The following is a 19012-nucleotide window of genomic DNA, read 5'->3' as shown; positions in this document are numbered from 1 at the left end:
CTCAGTTAAAAATACAGGGCCAAACCGGTGACCTCTTGATTTGCAGTCAAATGCTCTACCATTGAGCTATGGACCCCATGATCATGTGGGAGCATAGAATATTTGGACATCTAATAATATCTATAGTGCTAGTCTGTGGTTATGGTTATGATCATGTTGGTGAAAATGCATTGGATCCCTTCTTGGTTAATATTACAAGCACCAAGAACACTGTCCACAAATAGAGAACGAGGTGGTCAAACTTCAATACTTCTCTATAGATGAGATGATGGGCACAAAATATTTTGATATTGGGTCAAGGTTGGTCTCATATCACAACACAACATTGAGATAATCGTAATGATATTAGATTATGAAAGAAAAAGTTTATATAAAGTTGCAACTTTATACTATAGAAGTAATGTGCACCTCAAAAATCTATCAAAAGGAGTATTCAAAAGTTTGAAAATATTAAGATTACTCATTGACCTCCAGATATATGGATATTAAAAATAAAAAAATTTTGAGTCTTAAAAATAGTCTAGCTTGAAATAAGTTATTTGAACTATCTATTTTCAAGATTGTAAAGTGTTTATAGTTCAACTCGATCAACATAGTTTTTGAAATTTTAAATTTCATAATTAAGATTAAACGTAGATTATGAAGGTTTCCGATACCGAAACTATATCTTCATAAGTGCATTTTTTTTTAATTGGGGATAATTAAGCATGCCTTATATAAAACTGAGGTAAAACAATAGCAACAATAGTAAGAATGAATTCCTAGGGTTTTGTGGTGCAAGTGGGCCAATTGGAAGAGAGGCCGCTTGGCTTTTATGGGTGGGGAAAGCTTGTTCGGCAGGCAGTATATATAGATATGCACGGTCCCTCAAAAACTAAAATTAAGAGAGTGAAAGGAGGGGCATGCCACTGTCTTTCTGGAAAGCACATGACGGAGAGATTCGGTTGTTGATGACACGAGATCTCACACCAGGCACGCACCAACCGTGATGGGAAATGCACTCAAATATGCGCTGTCCTTCTCACTCTCTCGACCCCTTTCTTTTGACCCAAGACCACCATTAGAGAGATAGAACAGTTTCGAGTTTTGACCTAACACCGAACTCCTTCCCAATTGGGCAGGGACTAGAGAGATTGAGAAGGAAACCTGAGAGAGATTCCCCCATCTGGCTCGCTTTCTCTCTCTACGGAGGGACGTAGCGAGAGAAAAAGAGAGAGAACCGAAAAAAACTAAAAACCAGGCAGAAAAAGTTTTGTAGGACACAAACACAGGGGTAGACAAGATGGGTAAAGCTCTCTTGCATTCTTTTTGGGCATACCGTTCTGATGATTATGATGATGCATTTCTCTCTCTTTCTCTCTTTACATGTACACAACAAAAAGGGGAGTCCCCCACGCCTTTGCCATCTCTCCAATCATACTACTTGCCTTTTCCCCTTACCAACTTTCCAAAACCGAAAGCATCGCAATTTGGCTTCTTTTGGGTTTCATATTGGAGCAGGCTTATGCTTTGGGCTGGTCAAAAGGGTCTGGAAATGAATCAGAAGAGAGAGAGAAACGAAGAATTGTCAGAGATGGGTTTTGTAGAGAGAGAGAGATTAATGGAAGAGAAGAGTTGTGGGTGTTCGGTTGTTTAGAGAGAGAGAGAGTGGACGTTGGAGAGAGAGAGAGAGAGAGAGAGAGAGAGAGAGAGAGAGAGAGAGAGAGAGAGAGAGAGAGGGAGCTATGGAGAAAAACAAATGTGGCTGTTGGGCTGTGTTCAAGTATGGGCTGAAAGGGGCCTGCAAATCCTCTGCTTCAAAGGATGCAGCCCACACAATCCCCAAAACCAGTCTGGTTTATGATGCAGGTAATAAATTAATCACCTCCTTTTCCCTCACCACCACCACTACTTCTTCTTCTTCTTTTTTAATCTTTTGATGATCCTCTCATCAACCATTTACTGTAAAATATCAGTACTTGACTTGGGTTTAAAATTTCAGCCACGGAGACGAGATACTTGAATGCGAGCAATCGAGAAATGTGTGCACCCGATGAGCCTCAATCATCGACTGATGCAGCACCTGCTCCTCCTCCTGCTCAACCTAGCGAGGGGAAACATCAAATGCTTAAATTCACTTTTCAGGAACTTAAATTGGCCACTGGTAACTTTAGGCCTGATAGTATTCTTGGGGAAGGTGGGTTTGGATACGTTTTCAAAGGATGGATTGAAGAGAATGGCACTGCACCTGCGAAACCAGGCACTGGTGTGACTGTCGCTGTTAAAAGCCTCAAGCCCGATGGTCTTCAAGGCCACCGAGAATGGGTGGTGGGTATCGAGAGAGAGAGAGAGAGAGAGAGAGAGAGAGAGAGAGAGAGAGAGAGAGAGAGAGAGATGTAGATGATGGTGGTGTCGGTGATGATGTGAAATGCGTTCGATTTCTTGAATTTTCAGGCAGAGGTCAACTTCCTAGGGCAACTACATCACCCCAATCTTGTTAAGCTTATCGGTTACTGTAGCGAAGATGATCAGAGGTTGCTTGTCTATGAATTCATGACTCGAGGAAGCCTTGAAAACCATCTCTTCAGAAGTGAGTAATTGATTCTTAGTTTTCTTATATCTTCCACCCGGTTCTCCAGTTATGATGCTGTACCCATAATTTTGTTGACCTGCTATTGGACACTAGAAAAGAAATCTTTGCGTGCACGCCATGAACTTTTTTCACCTGTGTCTCTCTCTCTCTCGTGAAGAACTAAGTTGCCTGGTTTATGAAACGCGCAAAATCTTCCTCAAAGTGACAAAAATGCGTGATGTATTTCCACCCAAAGTACCATTTATCAAAGAAAAGCTCCAGGGTCATTAGTGTTGGGAATAAAAGGGTCAATTTTGTTTGCCTTTCGACCGTTCTTTACATGTGAACTTCCACATATTTACTATTATTGGATTTTTGTGTCCATATTTTTTTTCTTAGTTTTCATGTGGTAGACTACTAGTGGGACACATTAAAATAGGTGGACACTGAAATTTGAAAAATGTCTTAAAATGGAATACAAATAGTTACTTCATTCACTGATAAACTTCGGTGTTTCCAATTTCTGATTTTGCATATCTGGATATAATTGCGGTGTTGATGCATATCCAATTAATTTGATTATTTCTTTTGACCCCACAATCATCCAGTTTGTTGTGTTTCATTTTATGTTGATATTGCCATCTTCCAACAAAGTTCTCCTTTTTGTAACCTTGGAATGCAGATCCCTCTTTGAAAGACTTTCTTGATGTCAAATGGAATTCTTTGTGTTACTTCGAAATGTTCATAAAGTTGATGAAAAGGAAATTTCGTGGAAAATGGGATGACAGTCAAATGGTTTGGGTTAAACTTCAAGTTAAAGCTTCTCCAAATCATGGCTGTTGGGGCCTGGGCTGGAGTTAGGAATTGGAAATATGGATGATTGCGGAGTTTTTAGAGAGAGATTTTTGAGGGCTTACTGATTGCCTTGGTTAATAGTCCTGCCTTACACTTGCCTGTACATAGATAAGAGTGTTCTCATTAGCTTCAATTGTGGTGTGCATACCTAAAGCATAGAGAAATGGGATGTAGCATGTAGTCAGAAGAACTCGAACTGGCATCGGTAGGGTTTATATTAGTGATTTTTTTAATATCAGTTTTTCTTTGTTTTTGGGAGAAATGGAAGAGTTTAACAAGGTACCAGAAAAGCAATGGTGTCTAACAAATGTGCTCATTGAAATGAACAATATATGCTACAGTTGTATCTGTGGGGGTCCATTGTGTTTGTGGGAAGGCCAGCGACATGGGGGACTATTTGATTGTGGTAGCGTGTCTTGTTTTGGTTGTAATGGCTAGTTTGCATTTGTTGGGTGAGATATTCTTCTTTGCTTCATTTTAAAATGAAGGATTACCAAGGAAAAACTTGGGGCTCATCATTTATTGTCCATCAATGTCATATTCTGTGTGATGCTCTTACAATTACTTCATTTGTTTAGACCATCAGCTGTAAATGGCCCATGGAGATTTTAATGTGCATTATGAGTACAAAAGCTGACATCTTGTCCAATTCTTCCAAACATTGCATGGAATGTAACAAAAGTTGATTTGATAAGAAGGCGTGTTACCCCTGTTCTATTGTTGCCATTTCATCCATTGTAGAAGGCAATATGTAGTTTACTGCAACAGAACTCATTATTCACTCGAGTAATTTATCTTATTCAGAGCTTAGCATAGATAACCAATAAGTGTTGTGCCTACATAATTGTTAGACCCAAGTATTCCTTTAGCTTCACAATTTATTTGTTAGATATTTATAATTACATGGAGAAGTTATATAACGGTTCTTTTCTGATGTCCTCAACTGAACATTGTAAGTATCTGTGTTTTTTAGTGGTGTTTGGTTTCTGACCTTTATGATGGTTAGTGCATGTAATTTTTATTCTTTTACACGACTTATAGGTTCTGAAAAATGTGTGCTACATGGATGATTATTTCATCTGATGACACATCTATATTTTCCTGTGTGTCTGGTAGGAGCTCTCCCTCTTCCGTGGTCTGACAGGTTAAAGGTTGCTCTTGGAGCAGCTAGAGGTTTGGCTTTTCTTCATGGAAATGCTGAGCCGGTCATCTATCGAGATTTTAAGACATCAAACATCCTGCTAGACTCGGTTGGTAACACAACCTCACGTAATTTGCAATTTTGTGTGTGAACCTGATCATGCAAGTGGAGAGGTGGAATGTATGTGTAAACATCTACAAGTGTATGAGTGTGCATGCAAGTATGCAAATGCATGCTCTTGAGGTTGAATGTGCATGTGCGTGCTTGTGTCTATCTATAACAAACAACAAACATATGTAATTTTTGTTTTTGTATGTGTATGCATGTCTGTATTTATTTCATTTATGTATGTGGCATATGTGTGCATATTTTAATTTCTGTCAATGTATATCCTATGCAGGAATACAATGCGAAACTGTCAGACTTTGGTTTGGCAAAAGCAGGACCCCAAGGCGACAACACTCATGTTTCTACTAGGGTTGTTGGAACCTATGGTTATGCAGCACCAGAGTATGTGATGACTGGTAGGCAGTTTCTCTACGATGGGCCTTCTATAGGTAGCAAGATTATTGTCTAGGAACCTAATGTTAATACTTGAGATCATATGTATTATGTTCACTTGTAATTATCATAATCTTGGCACTAGGATTCAGGGAGTGTCTTTTTCATATAGTGTTCTGAATCATCTTTCCAGATTTCCTATATCATTGGAATTACAACCAAGCCTGTCAGAACTCATTTGAAAATTTAAATCTTGGCAACTATGAAAGTTATGCGCATTATAATGACCATCTTCTACTAAATTATTGTGATTGTTTTTTGGAGGTTCATGTGCTTTACCAAGGGAATGAAAAATATTTGTCTGGAATTGTCAAACCCAGTCTAAAGATGAATTTTCACTATGACGGATACTTTTATGGAAATATTTTTCTTTTATGAATAAGATATTCTTTTAACCAATGTTTTCCTTTTTATCCTAGTGCCAAAATTATCATGATTACATGTGAACATGATGTATGATGCTTCAGCTGTACAATACGGCAAGTCAAGTTTCAGTGCCAACTGATGACAAATTGGGTTCAATTCATTAGCTCATGATTACAATGGATAGCGAGAATATATCTGTGTTTGATACTCTGACATGTGTTGCAATTCACTTTGCAGGCTCATCTTGATTTGTATTGTAGTCTTTAATTTATATTATGAGATGCTACCACTCATATGCTACATTTATCTGGAATGTCTATAAAGTTTGTTTGAGCATATTTTATAAAATCCTCATGGTCACTGAAATAATCATTGTAATTTTGTGATTGATGCAGAATTGTATCTTAAAATGCTTATAGCTGATCAGGTTAGGAGTGGCTTCTTGTCTTCTGTTATGAATATATATCTGTTATGGTTTTTTATTCAGTTTTTTTCTAAGCCTTTCAATGAGTCTCAGTGGATGTCAGTGTCTAGCACAATAGACTAAAAATTACCGATGTGGTAAGGCCTTCTTGAGCTTACAAATAAAAGATGAACTTTTTAATTGATAATCAGGGTGTTGCTTCATATATATATTAACTATCACAAATATACTTTAATTTTCGCCTATTTAAAAAAAACCTTTAACTTTCATAAACCTTGGCCACACCTTTTTTCTTCAATTTTGACTTTTTTTTATCAAAATAACCTTCATGATAGTCGTATTACCATGATGCACAATTACGGTACTTAAAGTACCGTAAAAACTAAAATGTTATACGGCATTTTAAGTACCGTAAAAACTAACCCATGTTTTATGATACTTTAAGTACCGTAAAAACTAACCCATGTAATACGGCATTTTAAGTACTGTAAAAATTAACTCAAATTATATGGCACTAGAAATGCCGTAAAGCCTTTTCTACTGTTTATATTTATCTCTTTCATTCTGTTTATATTTTTCTCTTTCATCTCTCTCATTCTTTTTATGTTTATCTCTTCTTTCTCTCTTTAATCTTTCTCTCTTAATTTTTTTTAATATTTATCTCTTCTTTCTCTCTCTAATTCTTTTTAATATTTATCTCTTCTTTCTCTCTCTAATTCTTTTTTTGATCTCTTCTCTCTCTCTCTAACTCTCTTTCTCTCTCCAAGGAGATTTGTATAACAACTTGTGCGTATCTTACCATCCCCTATAAAAACTCCCTTCAACTCCATCCCCTAGAAAAATTAGACGGAGTCAGATTTGTATCGTGTTGGAATCGTGTTTGTAGAGTTGATGTAGTAAGTAGCACGAGAAAGAGAGTTAGTGAGAGAAAAGATTTAGAGAGAGAAAGAAGAGATAAATATTAAAAAGAATTAGAGAGAGAAAGAATAGATAAATATTAAAAAGAATTAGAGAGAGACAGAAGAGATAAACATAAAAAAAAAATTTAGAGAGATGAAATAGATAAATATGAACATGAGAAAAGGGTTTACGGCATTTTGAGTGTCGTATAATATGGGTTAGTTTTTACAGTACTTAAAATGCCGTATAACATGGGTTAGTTTTTACGGTACTTAAAATGCTGTATAACATGGATTAGTTTTTACGGTAATTAAAGTACCGTAATTGCCTTCACGGTAATACGACTACTGTGAAGGTTATTTTGGTAAAAAAACACTCAAAATTGAAGAAAACAAGTGTGGGCGAGGTTTATAAAAGTTGAGGATTTTTTTCTAAATAGACAAAAATTAAAGTATATTTGTGATAATTTCCATATATTTTTCTACAGAGTTCTTTGAACGAACACGTTTCCATAGCCATCTGTAAAACAGCTCACCACTGAATACCAACTACAATGAGAAGGGTTCTCACTGTTATCATTTTGGCTATTGGAGTTAACTTCTCCATAAAATAAGTCTCATATTCTTGATTATGCCCTACTGGTCTGGGGTTCCATTGGACCTCAACTTCTTATATACCTACTTGTATGGTGCCTTATAGCATGCTTACCTGCGGTATTACGTGGACACCGATACTCATTTTGGTGTCTAGACGTACTAAGGGTTTCTAATTTGAAAAACCTGATGTGGCAAGATATTTCCATATAATAATATGCTAGAAGTAGAACTTAGGTTTTTTTAATAAAATTGAGATATTTTTCAAGCCAATGTTTTACAACTCAGGGAAGTCAACTTGGACTCGCCCAAGTAACTTGAGTTGGGCAGGTTGCCTTGCTCAAGTCCCCTTGTACTTGAGGGTACATAATCTTTGATGAATAATAGAAGGGTGCAATTTGTATAGAGCCTAGGCTTTAAACAATCAAATTAGAGCCTACCTTCAAGTAGTGTCGAGAAATGTGGTTTCAATACTGAAAATCTTTGTGATAGCCTTAAAATATATTTTCATCTTTTATAAAGTTTAAAGCTTCAAAAATAGTGTAGATCAACAGATCTATGAAAACTTGAAAATCTTGAAAATTGACGGTCCAAAAATGCGTTACAAAATATACTATTTTCAAAACTTGAAATCGATTTTTTTTTCTCATGTCCATGCATCTTGATGTCGAGATGATCAATTTGAGGATATTTGGGCATCAAAACAAACCGATTCTAGTGAAAATTTTGAGGTAGGCTCTAATTTGATTGTTTAGAGCCTCGGCTCTATATAAACTTTTCCCATAATATAATGAGTGTTAATTTATAATTTATTTAATCTTTGATAAAATATATTTAGTTTTATTTATACTTCTTAAGATTTTTATAGTTTTTAAATTTTCGGGTTTTTATGTTAAATTTTACTTTTATAGGGAAGAATGTTGGGTGGTCAATAAACATCACACCCATAGGATGAGTACAGCTGAGATGAGGGTGTTGAGATGGATGAGTGGGTAGATAAGAAGGGATAGAATTCGAAATGAATACATTCGGGAGAACTTAGGTGTGGCTCAAATAGGCAATAAGATGAGAGAAAGTAGATTCAGGTAAACTGACCATGTGCAGCATAAACCTAGTACAACACTCGTTAGGAGATATGAGTTGTTTCAAGTGGAAGGCTCAAAAAGGGCAAGGGTTAGACCCAAAAAGGATATGGTTGGAAGTAATGAGAAAATATATGGCGACATATGGCCTCGTTGTGGGTATGGCCCTTGATAGAGCAGAATGGCGAACCGGATTCGTGTAATAGACCCGAAATACTTAGGAAAGGCTCTGATGATGATGTTAAATAATACTTTTATATATGATATAATAAAATGTTCACAAATCTTGTTCACTTTGATGCCACTCATGCTGTGGTAGACCTCACCACCTCTTTCAAGAAGTCATGGTTTCTAAACTTTTGGGGCTCACTATGACGTATTTACTTTTAAAAACATGAATTTATTGAAAAATTAAGCCCTACAAAAAGATCTGCTCACTGCTAGATTTGACCGCAACATTTCACCATGTTAAAGTATATCTAGGTTAGCCAATGGCCTTAGCTGCTAATAGTATGCAAAACACTTATAGAAGTGTCCACACGTACTAAAAATGAAATCACTTGACATGTATGGCCAAGGTTTCCAGGCCATGTCTAGAAGTGTCAATAGATGTCAAGGTATCAACACATGTCATAACAAGACAAAACAGAGAAGTGGAGTACTTGGTAACATTGCTTACTTGAGGGCTGATGCGCTAGTTCCTATGTGCGATTTGAAAGTGGACAATGTGAACTAGCACATTTATGTAATTTCAGATTTTTCTTTTTCCAAACTGGCTGGGATACTTGTATAAGTCCAAAGATTATGATAATAACTCAAATAAACAAATAAAACTTCAAAAATGGATTCTCAATTGCTGCCACTTTAACAACTCTTTATTTTATGATAAAAAAGTGCATCAACTTGAACTTACGGATAAGAAACACAGTTAGCAGTAAACTGAGTGAGATGACAAAAGATTACCTCAATTGGACTTGATACACCCCACATCGGGTCTCCTCCCCCGATGGCACACGGGTTCAAGGGCTTTCTTAGATCTCACAAAGATGGGAAGCTTTGGCTAGAAACCCTTCAAGAAATATGAGAGCAAGTGGAACAAGCATAGGCCTTTTCTCTTCTTATCTCTAAGTGGGGCATGCCTCTCTCTAACAATGTATCAAGTGTAGGGGCGTGCCCCTTTCTAAGGTTTAGAGAGAGTTTGAGAGTTAGGGAGAGAAAGAGAATGAGAGAGAGGGTGCCATGCCACCTTGAGGAGAGAGAGGGAGCTTTAGGTCATGGGTGCAAATAAGACCCTCAATGAGAGATATTATAGACTTGTGATTAGGGTTTCTAGGTTTTAGCCATCCTTTATGAAGCTTTTATCTAGAACATTGATGAAAGGTGATCTGTGGGGTGAGAGATCTTAGCCATACAATCCGTAGATCAGCCATCATGATCTAATAGAAGGTGCTAAAACCTTATTCCTTAGCTTCTTTAATCTAATCCTATAAAATATTAAGTGTAGAGAAATTATATTATACTTGCCTTTTATTTTCAAATCAATCTCTACACATTCTTCTTTCAAAACAAAATTAGCCTTTATTTCAAAGCCTTCTTATTTCATTTCAATCAATTAAGTGGCTTATCACACAAGGCAACATAATAGGAAAGAGAGGGAGAAAAGTGGGGGGTGCCCCTTTATGTGCACTAGTAGGCCCCACATCCTCGACAAGATGGACTAGATTGGTGGGGCCCATGAATTTTAATGGGCCTCCATCTGTTTTAGTAATTTTAAAATCTATAAAATGATTTTTAGAAAACAATAAATATTTTTATTCTCTCTTTGAATAATTAAACCTGAAAAATACAGTTTAAGCTTATTTAAAAATCATTTTTTGTAAAACAAAATGTCCAAAGACTTTTAAAAAATTATTTTAATATTCTAAAAATTATTTATAATCAAACTAATTTGATGGGAATCAAATCCAACTTTATTAAGAAAAATACGGAAATATTGAAGCACTCCATCTCTACAAGTGACCATGTCCCACACTCATTTTCTCAAAATGACTCAGTAGTTCCCATGACCTACAATCCATCATAACGGTTCATGATTGGATTTTCAAAGCCAGTCAATAGGTGATGAGAACACAATCCTAGTTTATGGACTACAGGTGCCCCCTAGGGACAGGTCTAGGTCACATAGACTTGTGCACACACACTGCAATTGGTGCATGGGGGCTATCTCTAGCACATGTACTTGCAACACCATCAAGGGTATTCACTTCCCAATAAGGCTATCATATGTACATACCGTGTAATGGTCATGATGAGGATTTGGCCCTTGTCCCTTCAGGCCTACCAATCACCCACAAGGGTCAATAGTCTCTTGGCTAACTACCCTAGGCATCTCTCCGACTTCATCAAGGGGTAACCCTGCTAACCCTTCTCGATTGTGCTATGTGCCCTGGTATCATAAAGTTTTACAACTCAACTCGACCAAGCTCGTCAAGACTTGTTTGAGCCCCGGCATCAGAATTGCCAACTTTGGTCCCTCTGGACCATACTCCCACTGGAGTTCATTGTTCCACTATCATATAATTCATTATATGCTCTCGTAATGCCTTTAAATGGCCACAGAAACCCAACACAATTCATGTCAAGTTCAGCTATCTCCTTATCCAATACTTATTGCTGATGTTCTTGGGGAGAGGCTTTGGAAGATGAAGTAGGTTTTGATCAAGAAAGGCAAAGGACAAGCAAGAGGAATAACTGATCTGGTTGAATTTAAGACCTAGAAGATATGGAGCATGATCTTTAACTTGGATGGCCAGCTGTCTTATTAGTATGTGCAACAACTAAGGATAAACCATCAACAGTAAAAAATTGGATATTACCTTGATTAGGTTGTGAAAGTGGACATTTGACAGTGTACAGCATTATAGTTATAAACAGTAAGGACCAAAGTTAATCTACAAGTAGTATGAGAAGATGTATTGTTACTTGATCAACCACTGTCGCCAAGACTTCAGCTAGTGTTGAAGGGTCTCAGTGAGACATGTGATATCAACTAGGAATGGAGGAGACTGTCGTTATGAAGGAGGAGGAAGGAGTCTCACATTCACGATTGTTAATATGTAACTCATCATTATGAATGAAAACTTCATAGTGACTGATGTTCACATAGGTTAAAGGCCTCTAGCCTGAGGTTGTCATGGGCAAATATTATTGGTTTGTCCTGGCATCTTGTTATAGTTTCAGACTGCCATGTTTCTGGACCTAGAAATAGTTGTCCCTTAAACTTGAAGATATCACACTGCAACTGAATGTCCTTGTCTTAGTTATCACTGCCAGAACTGGCTCCTCTAGGACACAAGGAGTCGATCGAAGACATCTGTGTCTTAAATTAATTTTTCCTTGACTGAAAACCCATATATGACCTCATCTAAGGATGGACATCAAATTCTGATTGTAGATTCATCAAAAAATGAATAGTCTAGTTTTATCTCTTACCTTGCTATAGATCTTATCTGCATTTTGGAATTTGAGTTCTATTAATTATAGACAATTCATTCTAGATGATAGAGAGAGCATTGTAGTTTCTTGAATCCTCAATGGAGTTTCATCTTCTTAAACCTAGGATATATACACTTTGAAGTAATTCCAAATATAATAGCAAACTGATTGAAATTGCTCCAATCCCTTCTTCAAGAGAATTAAGGATCCTTATCTTGATGCAGTTGCTTGGTATGTCCCACTATGCAGTGGTTTTCTCTCAAGCCTTCAGATTGACCCAACCCTGCATAGGTCTTCTTGAGAAATCACTAATATATATAAACATTCGGAGGATTATGCCAAAAGTCTATATTTGCCAACACAAAAATTTGTTTCTACCAAACTCTGGTAGGTCCTCAACCTCACTTCTTCCAGGTGTTGATTATAGAAAAGCAACATGATGTTAAGTTATAGCCTGAATGAGGCTCCACAAAATAGGAATTGATGGCCCTCTGAATGGGCATTCTGTGGATCACCAAGATCGTGTTATCTTGAAGCAAATGGTGCCTCAGCCAAAAGGTGACCTGGATATACTAAAAGGAACCATTCTGTCTTTGTTTGGGGCCAGGGAGGCTTTGGACATGTGGTAAAATCTTCCAAATACAGAGTTGTCTCAAGATGAACAAAATTTTTCACTTAATTTGAGGATCTGAGCTCACATATGTTAGTGTATCTCCACCTATGTGACCGTGCAGATCTGGTTAGATTCTGAAATAATGATCCTGATGGGTCACTGAACTATGTTTCTTGATCTATTATGTTTGTTAAAACCTCAGCATTGATTGCACCCTCATAGTCCCTGATCTTCAGTTAAGCGACTAGTGTTTTGGTTGGCTCTAATACCATCTCATTAAAGTGAGTGGCTGGAAGGAGAATGTTGGGGAGCTTCTTATTAGTTTTATATGTAAAGCTTAAAGGGTTTATACACAACTGTATACTAGAATTCATGACATGTTTTCCTCTTTTTGATATATGTAAAAAAAAGTTCCCTTGATTATTCAAAATATAAAAAAATATTTACTCATATGTCACAGTGACTCAACAATTCTCATTATATAGGACATGGATATGAATTTGTATGTCATTGATGCTTAGTATAGCTTATGTAGAATATACATTATTAAGTACAATGTGTAGTGATATGGTATGTGTAATTGTCATATCAATAGTATAATCATATTAAATATGTCATATTGTTTTTTTAATGTGTATTTTAAGGGAAAGTGCACAAATAATGCATGTCGCATACAAACAGTAAGCTACACATTTTTGCAACTGATTGTCACCTACAGAAGTATAGTTGCTGGCTCCTCCACTTTAGCAGACTTGACCAGAGGAATGGTTTATAACCTTATGTAGTTGGCTAAAAACATTGAGAATACATGTAGCTTATTGTTTGCAACTTTGTATGCTACATGCACGTACAATCCCCTAGGTTTATCATACATTACATATTGTATTAGGCATCATACATTTAGATAAATCATATCATAATGCACAAATTTATATTTCATTAAAATTATATTTTGATACTTCTATCTTTTTATATTTGTAAATGTCATAGGAGGATCCAGTATTGGTAATGGTGTGGTATCTTGTCAACCCCTGTACATTGAGCTTATAAAGTATCCTGGTGTCTTCGTTGCTGTGCTAGTTACTTGGAAAAGTAGGAGTTAGTCATGGCAAGATTTAGCACCATAGATGGTTATAGAACCTCGACATCCATAGCCTCCGAATTAATGTGGTTTAGAAGCTTTGTTGTTGGAATCTGGATTCAAAGTGGATTATCCCATACAAATGCACTATGCCAACTGCCCAAGCGCATGGAAATTCTTCATGAGGGAGAAGGTGGCTGCTATCACTATTTGCACTGCCCAAGGAGTAGCATATTGCATTTCATTACAGGCAAGTGAGGCATCTCCAATATTGGTGGACCAACTAGGGGGGGATTATTAGATGATTTCATGTATTTTAGTCATTTCTTGCTGTATCAATAATCTTGCACACGAGATTGTAGTTTGTTATTTACCAATTGTAGGGGCACTTGTTGTCCCTATGACTATTGTAAAGAGATTCTTGTATATGTAACTATAATAATGCTCATTCATTTGAGGGAGATCAGCCCAATGCGTTGGTGCTTTTTGATATGCGCCAATTTCAGATGTATGACAATCTCTCTTTCAAGGCCATTTACTTTTACCCTCCTATTGTAACTTATAGGCACTAATGTGACTTATAGACACTCAAAACATCTCCTAGACAGACTTTTATACTCATGGACAATTAACAACTTCAAAAGAAAAGGTAGACTTTTTTACTCATGATTGGAACCTAATATTACAAGGTTTGAAAATGTTTCCAAGCATACCTTTGAAAATGCTATAATGTGTTTCTTATAATATTCAGGAATTATATACCCCTTCAAGAATTAAACAAATTCTTGGGTTTTTCTTGGCCACTGTAGGCTTACACATTTCTCCTTTCAAATATTTAATCCTAACATTAGATGCATGTCTCTAACGCTCTAAATAATTCATGTTAATATTCTTCCGTAAATCCTTGGCTTCTACATGTACTTGTAATCGTACAAAGTTTTCATGTGCATGTGTAACCTGTATTTGAGATATTACAGAGTAGAGAATCTATGAACCCCATGACCTACAACTCTACTAGTCTATAGTAGGATTCCCTTTCCTATTTATTCAACTAAAAAAAGGACTTGTGTTGGGTTTTTGTGGCTACTACAGGCCTTATGAGAGTATGTAATCAATATCTAATATAGTGGAACATAAACTCAGTGGGAGTGTGGTCTTTTGTGGACCATGATAAGCAAATGCTATTTGTCGATATTCACACTTGGCTTGATGTGCTAGGCCAGTCAAGTTGGAAAGCCCCTATCACTTGCGCATGGAACAAAATCGAGAAGGGTTTATGGGGTTATCCGTTGATGAGGTCGGAGTTGCTTAGAAGAGTGGGCCAAAGGATTGTGTGACCCTTGTGTATGATGGTTGGCCTTTAGAAATGAGGGTCAAAGCCTCATCACTGAACCATCACACGATATGTATATATGATAGCCGTATTGAGAAAATGAACCACCATTTGGGGTGAAGCGTGTACATGTGCGAGAGATTATTCCTATGTATCATAGAGCTATGGTTGCATCCGGTCCAGGTGACCATGGGTTCATCTCTAATGGAGAATCTGTAATCCATAGACTGGGATTATGTCCCCTTACCTATTGGCTGACTTTGGTAGCCCAATCATGAACTCCTGTAGTGGTCTGGGGGTCATGGGAACTGTTGGGCCAGTTTGAGAAAGCAAACATGGATTATAGTCCATAGTAGAAGATAGAGTGCTTCAACGATATTATAAATTCTTAGACTTAAACGGATCCGATTCTCATCAAAATTATTTGTTTTAATTATTTTAATGTTATATGATTTTAATTTTTATGAGTCTCTGGATATTTTATTTTTATAAAATGAATCTATAAATTAAAAGATATTTGTATTTACATATTCAGGGGAAAATAAAGTTTATTTCCAACATTCTAAAAATCAATTTTATAATTTTAAAAATCAAATTTAATATGGGAGCCCACCATATATCCTTATGGGATGTGCATGTGGGGCCCACTTGGAGCCTCTAGGTGATCACGCCAACCCTATTGGATATATTCTTTAGTGATCATATCTTGTCGACCAAGATAATTAAATAAGATATGTATTATAGAGTCTATAGATATATAAGAAGATAGGATATCTAAAAAGGATATGTATAATTAAAGAGATTTATACAAAGATAAATATTATCTGTTGTTTTGCATACTTTATTTGATAGGATAAAGGTTTAGGTTGCTGAAGGATAAAGTTCTACATCATCCTTCGAATCATGATGACTGATCTAAGGATTAAATGACTCAGATCTCTTACCCCACATGTCTTCGATGATTAATAGTCTGGATCTAATCTCCATAAGGATGGCTAACCCTAACCCCTGGAAACTCTATAAATAGGGGTCGTCTCTCCCATAAAATTTTACACCTCTCATTTCTCTCTCTTCTCTCAATGATCTCTCTCTCCCTTAGAAAAATATTTCTTGAGTTAGAAATAGGAGCCTGCCCTAAGCTAGGAGTAAAGAGGGGGCACACCCCACACATACTAGGTATTGAGGCCTTGTGCTTTATGTGATGTTGCATGCTGCTCTCATATGGATTAAGGGTGGTAGCCAAGGCTTTCCCATGCTTCAAAGACCTAAGATAGACCATTGATCCTGTGCGCCATTGCAGGAGGAGATCTGGTAATGGGGTGTACTAAGTCTGGTTGAGGTAATCTTCAGATATCTTGCTTTGTGGTTTGCAATGTTTTATTTCTTATGCTTTCCTATTCTGATAAACATTGTGTTGGTTTTATTCATTGAATAAAAGAATTTTTAATTAGTGGCTGCAAGTAAGAACCACTCAAGGTTTCAAAAAACACTAGGCGGCCTGCCTGGCGCCAAGTACCCAACTCCTAGGCGGGCGTCTTGTAGTGCAAATTCTTAGCATTTTTTCATATATTTGCTATCCAAATGCACATATATGATATATTTGTGTCAAATTTTGTACTTTATTCCATTTAAAATATTGCATGTTTGAAAGATGCGTTTTTATATACAAACATATCACATATCTCAGGTTGAGAATTGTTTAAAATTTCAAACCATACAAAAGTAACAAAACATTTAAAAGTCTAATAGTCTCTTTTAAGGTCTCCAATTCTCATATTCTTCATATTCCATATCCATAAAATAAACCATAATAACATCCAAGTCTCCCACTCTCCAAGTCTTCAACAAATTGACTTCCAAAAGACTAAAACTATAAAAAACTGTTAAACCACAACAAAATAGTCCAAAAAGGCAAAAAAAGTATAAACCACATAACAAAATAGTCCAAATGTCTAAAGCCTAAACCAAGATGGTGCAATAAAGTTATTACAAAAGAAGAGAGAAGACATCACTAAGAATCAGAATCATCATCTTCATTGCTTTCATATGCATCAAAATCTTGGCCATCATCATCAGAATCCTCACCCTCGTCAACATATTCCTTTTCTTCCAAAGATTCTTATGAATCTGCCTCCTCTTCTTCTATCTCCCTTTGTGAGTGTGAAGTACCAGTAGAAGTCCTTGCTCGAGTGGCCCTCCTAGGATCAGAAACTTCTCCCGAAGCCTCCTCGACCATTTCTCATGTCAAACCCTCCCCAAGGAAGACCTCCTCAGTACCAGGGTCACCAACTAGCCAATTTGAAGCATTCTCCATGTATTTCGAAGAGATGGGATCCTTCTTTGGTTGGTTTTTCTTCTCCTTGAGCCTTTGATTCTCTCTAACAAAAACCAAGTCATTGAGCTTCTTTTGCTCAAGCCTATTTCTTCTCTTTGTATGCACCTATAAGGAAAAATGCACAAGTAACTACTATGAGTCTATGATCTTCTTACCTTTTATGAAGCTATATTAGAAAAATAAACTTGTGAACAAGAAAAGCATATAAAATTGTAAAATAGTAAAATACCATCTCAAACGAATTCCAATTGCGCTCACAACCAGAAGAGGTAGTTGTCAAACTCAAGATCCGTATAGCCATCTTTAGGAGGTTTGGAGTGCTACTCCCATGTTGTTTCCACCATTGGGCTGCAATAAGTGGGCAACCTTTATAATTAATTTAGGTATTTAACATTATCACGCATAAGTTTAGGAACTTGAAACTTGAAAGAAAATTATAATTTATAAAACAAAAGTAAAAAGTATGTTACCTGGTTCATCTTTGTTTCTCTGTCTTAATGACAAATCTTTCCCAAATGACATCAAAGAACACTTGTACGAAATAAGCTCTTCAGTTGATATCATATCTTGGATATGTGGATCGGGAACTAATTTCTTAAGGCACTCATTAAAACCTTCCATAATTATCCCTTTTGACTCAATATGCGCATCTGCATAAAAAAATTTGGGGTTCAAGTAGTGCCTTGCTGAATGCAATGGTCTATGGAGCTGCCTATCTCATTTGTCATCTATAATCTCCCAAATTGGGTCGTACTTGACTGCACCATTGCCCAAATTCTTTGCAATCTCATTCTTAGCCCTTTCCATTGCATCATATATAAAGCCCATGGACGGCTTATCAGCATCAACCGAGCGCATGACCTTGACCAAGGGACAGTATGGTAACAGTATATTGTCACCATACAATGTTGGAAGCACCTTGACAATATATTGTATGGTGACAGTATGGTAAAACCATCGAGCAATATACTGAATCACTTTGCATCTATCTTTCTTTTTAAATCTATTTTCAAGTGTCACTTATTTTTTCCCCTTTCCTCCCTTGCCTTTCTCAATTGCAGTCTCAGGGTTAGGTGTAAAAAAACTATATATAGGACATCTCATACGAGGCTTCTTAGATCCAAAAGCCTTCTTGCTCTTGGAGCTCTGAGTACCAACCATGGCTACCTCTTCTTCCCCCTCTTCATCCTCTCTTCAGTATATTATCATAAAAAACATGGACCCTTGATTTTAATTCTGCTATATCGTTTTTGCTTTGAAATTTTTTTACTCTTTTCACCTTCAATGTATTCAGAAATATTTTTCTTTACAAGCTCTGGGACTTTCTTACATGGGGCAACATCACCTCTAATATCGGCAAGATGTTTCTTAAATCTATTTATGCCGGCATTAGAATCATGTCCACAGAAATTGCACATAATTTTGTAGCTATCCAGGTTAACACAATATTTCCATCCCGGATCTCCAGCCCTAGTAGACCCTACAGAAGACATCTCAAATTGGAAAAATAAAACTCAAATGAAGATTTCAAACTGACCTTTTCTGCCCAATCTTTGATCTTTGATGTTGGTTACCTCAATTGAACTACTAATCAACTCAAAAGTCTTTTAATGCCACCAATAGCACCTAAAAATAATTTCAATGAGGAAAGAAAACTTTTTCAATCCACAAAAAATACTTTC

The 19012-nt window shown here is 36.6% G+C and overlaps 1 protein-coding gene across 6 annotated transcripts in view; it reads left to right on the top strand.

The window, feature by feature from the left end:
- Nucleotides 1-875: 875 nt before the first annotated feature.
- Nucleotides 876-19012, top strand: part of LOC18446277 (serine/threonine-protein kinase PBL34) — a 35339-nt gene continuing 17202 nt past the window's right edge. For 4 of the 6 annotated variants that reach the window (XM_088855442.1, XM_088855440.1, XM_088855441.1 and 1 more), the window contains exons 1-5: nt 877-1848; nt 1982-2307; nt 2434-2569; nt 4523-4656; nt 4948-5071. In XM_088855442.1, coding sequence (XP_088711568.1) covers nt 1725-1848; nt 1982-2307; nt 2434-2569; nt 4523-4656; nt 4948-5071 — 844 coding nt within the window. In that variant the 5' untranslated portion in view covers nt 877-1724. Of the gene's footprint in view, nt 1849-1981; nt 2308-2433; nt 2570-4522; nt 4657-4947; nt 5072-5711; nt 5889-13571; nt 14126-19012 lie in introns of those variants that run through there. The other 2 variants (XM_088855443.1, XM_088855444.1) reach the window with 2 other exon arrangements.

Source organism: Amborella trichopoda, chromosome 13, assembly GCF_054954075.1.
Source record: "Amborella trichopoda isolate Santa Cruz 75 chromosome 13, AtrichopodaSantaCruz75HAP2 v2.0, whole genome shotgun sequence".
Classification (NCBI taxonomy): domain Eukaryota; kingdom Viridiplantae; phylum Streptophyta; class Magnoliopsida; order Amborellales; family Amborellaceae; genus Amborella; species Amborella trichopoda.
Note: the sequence above shows the minus strand (reverse complement) of the source record. Positions and strands in the feature narration are given on the sequence as shown.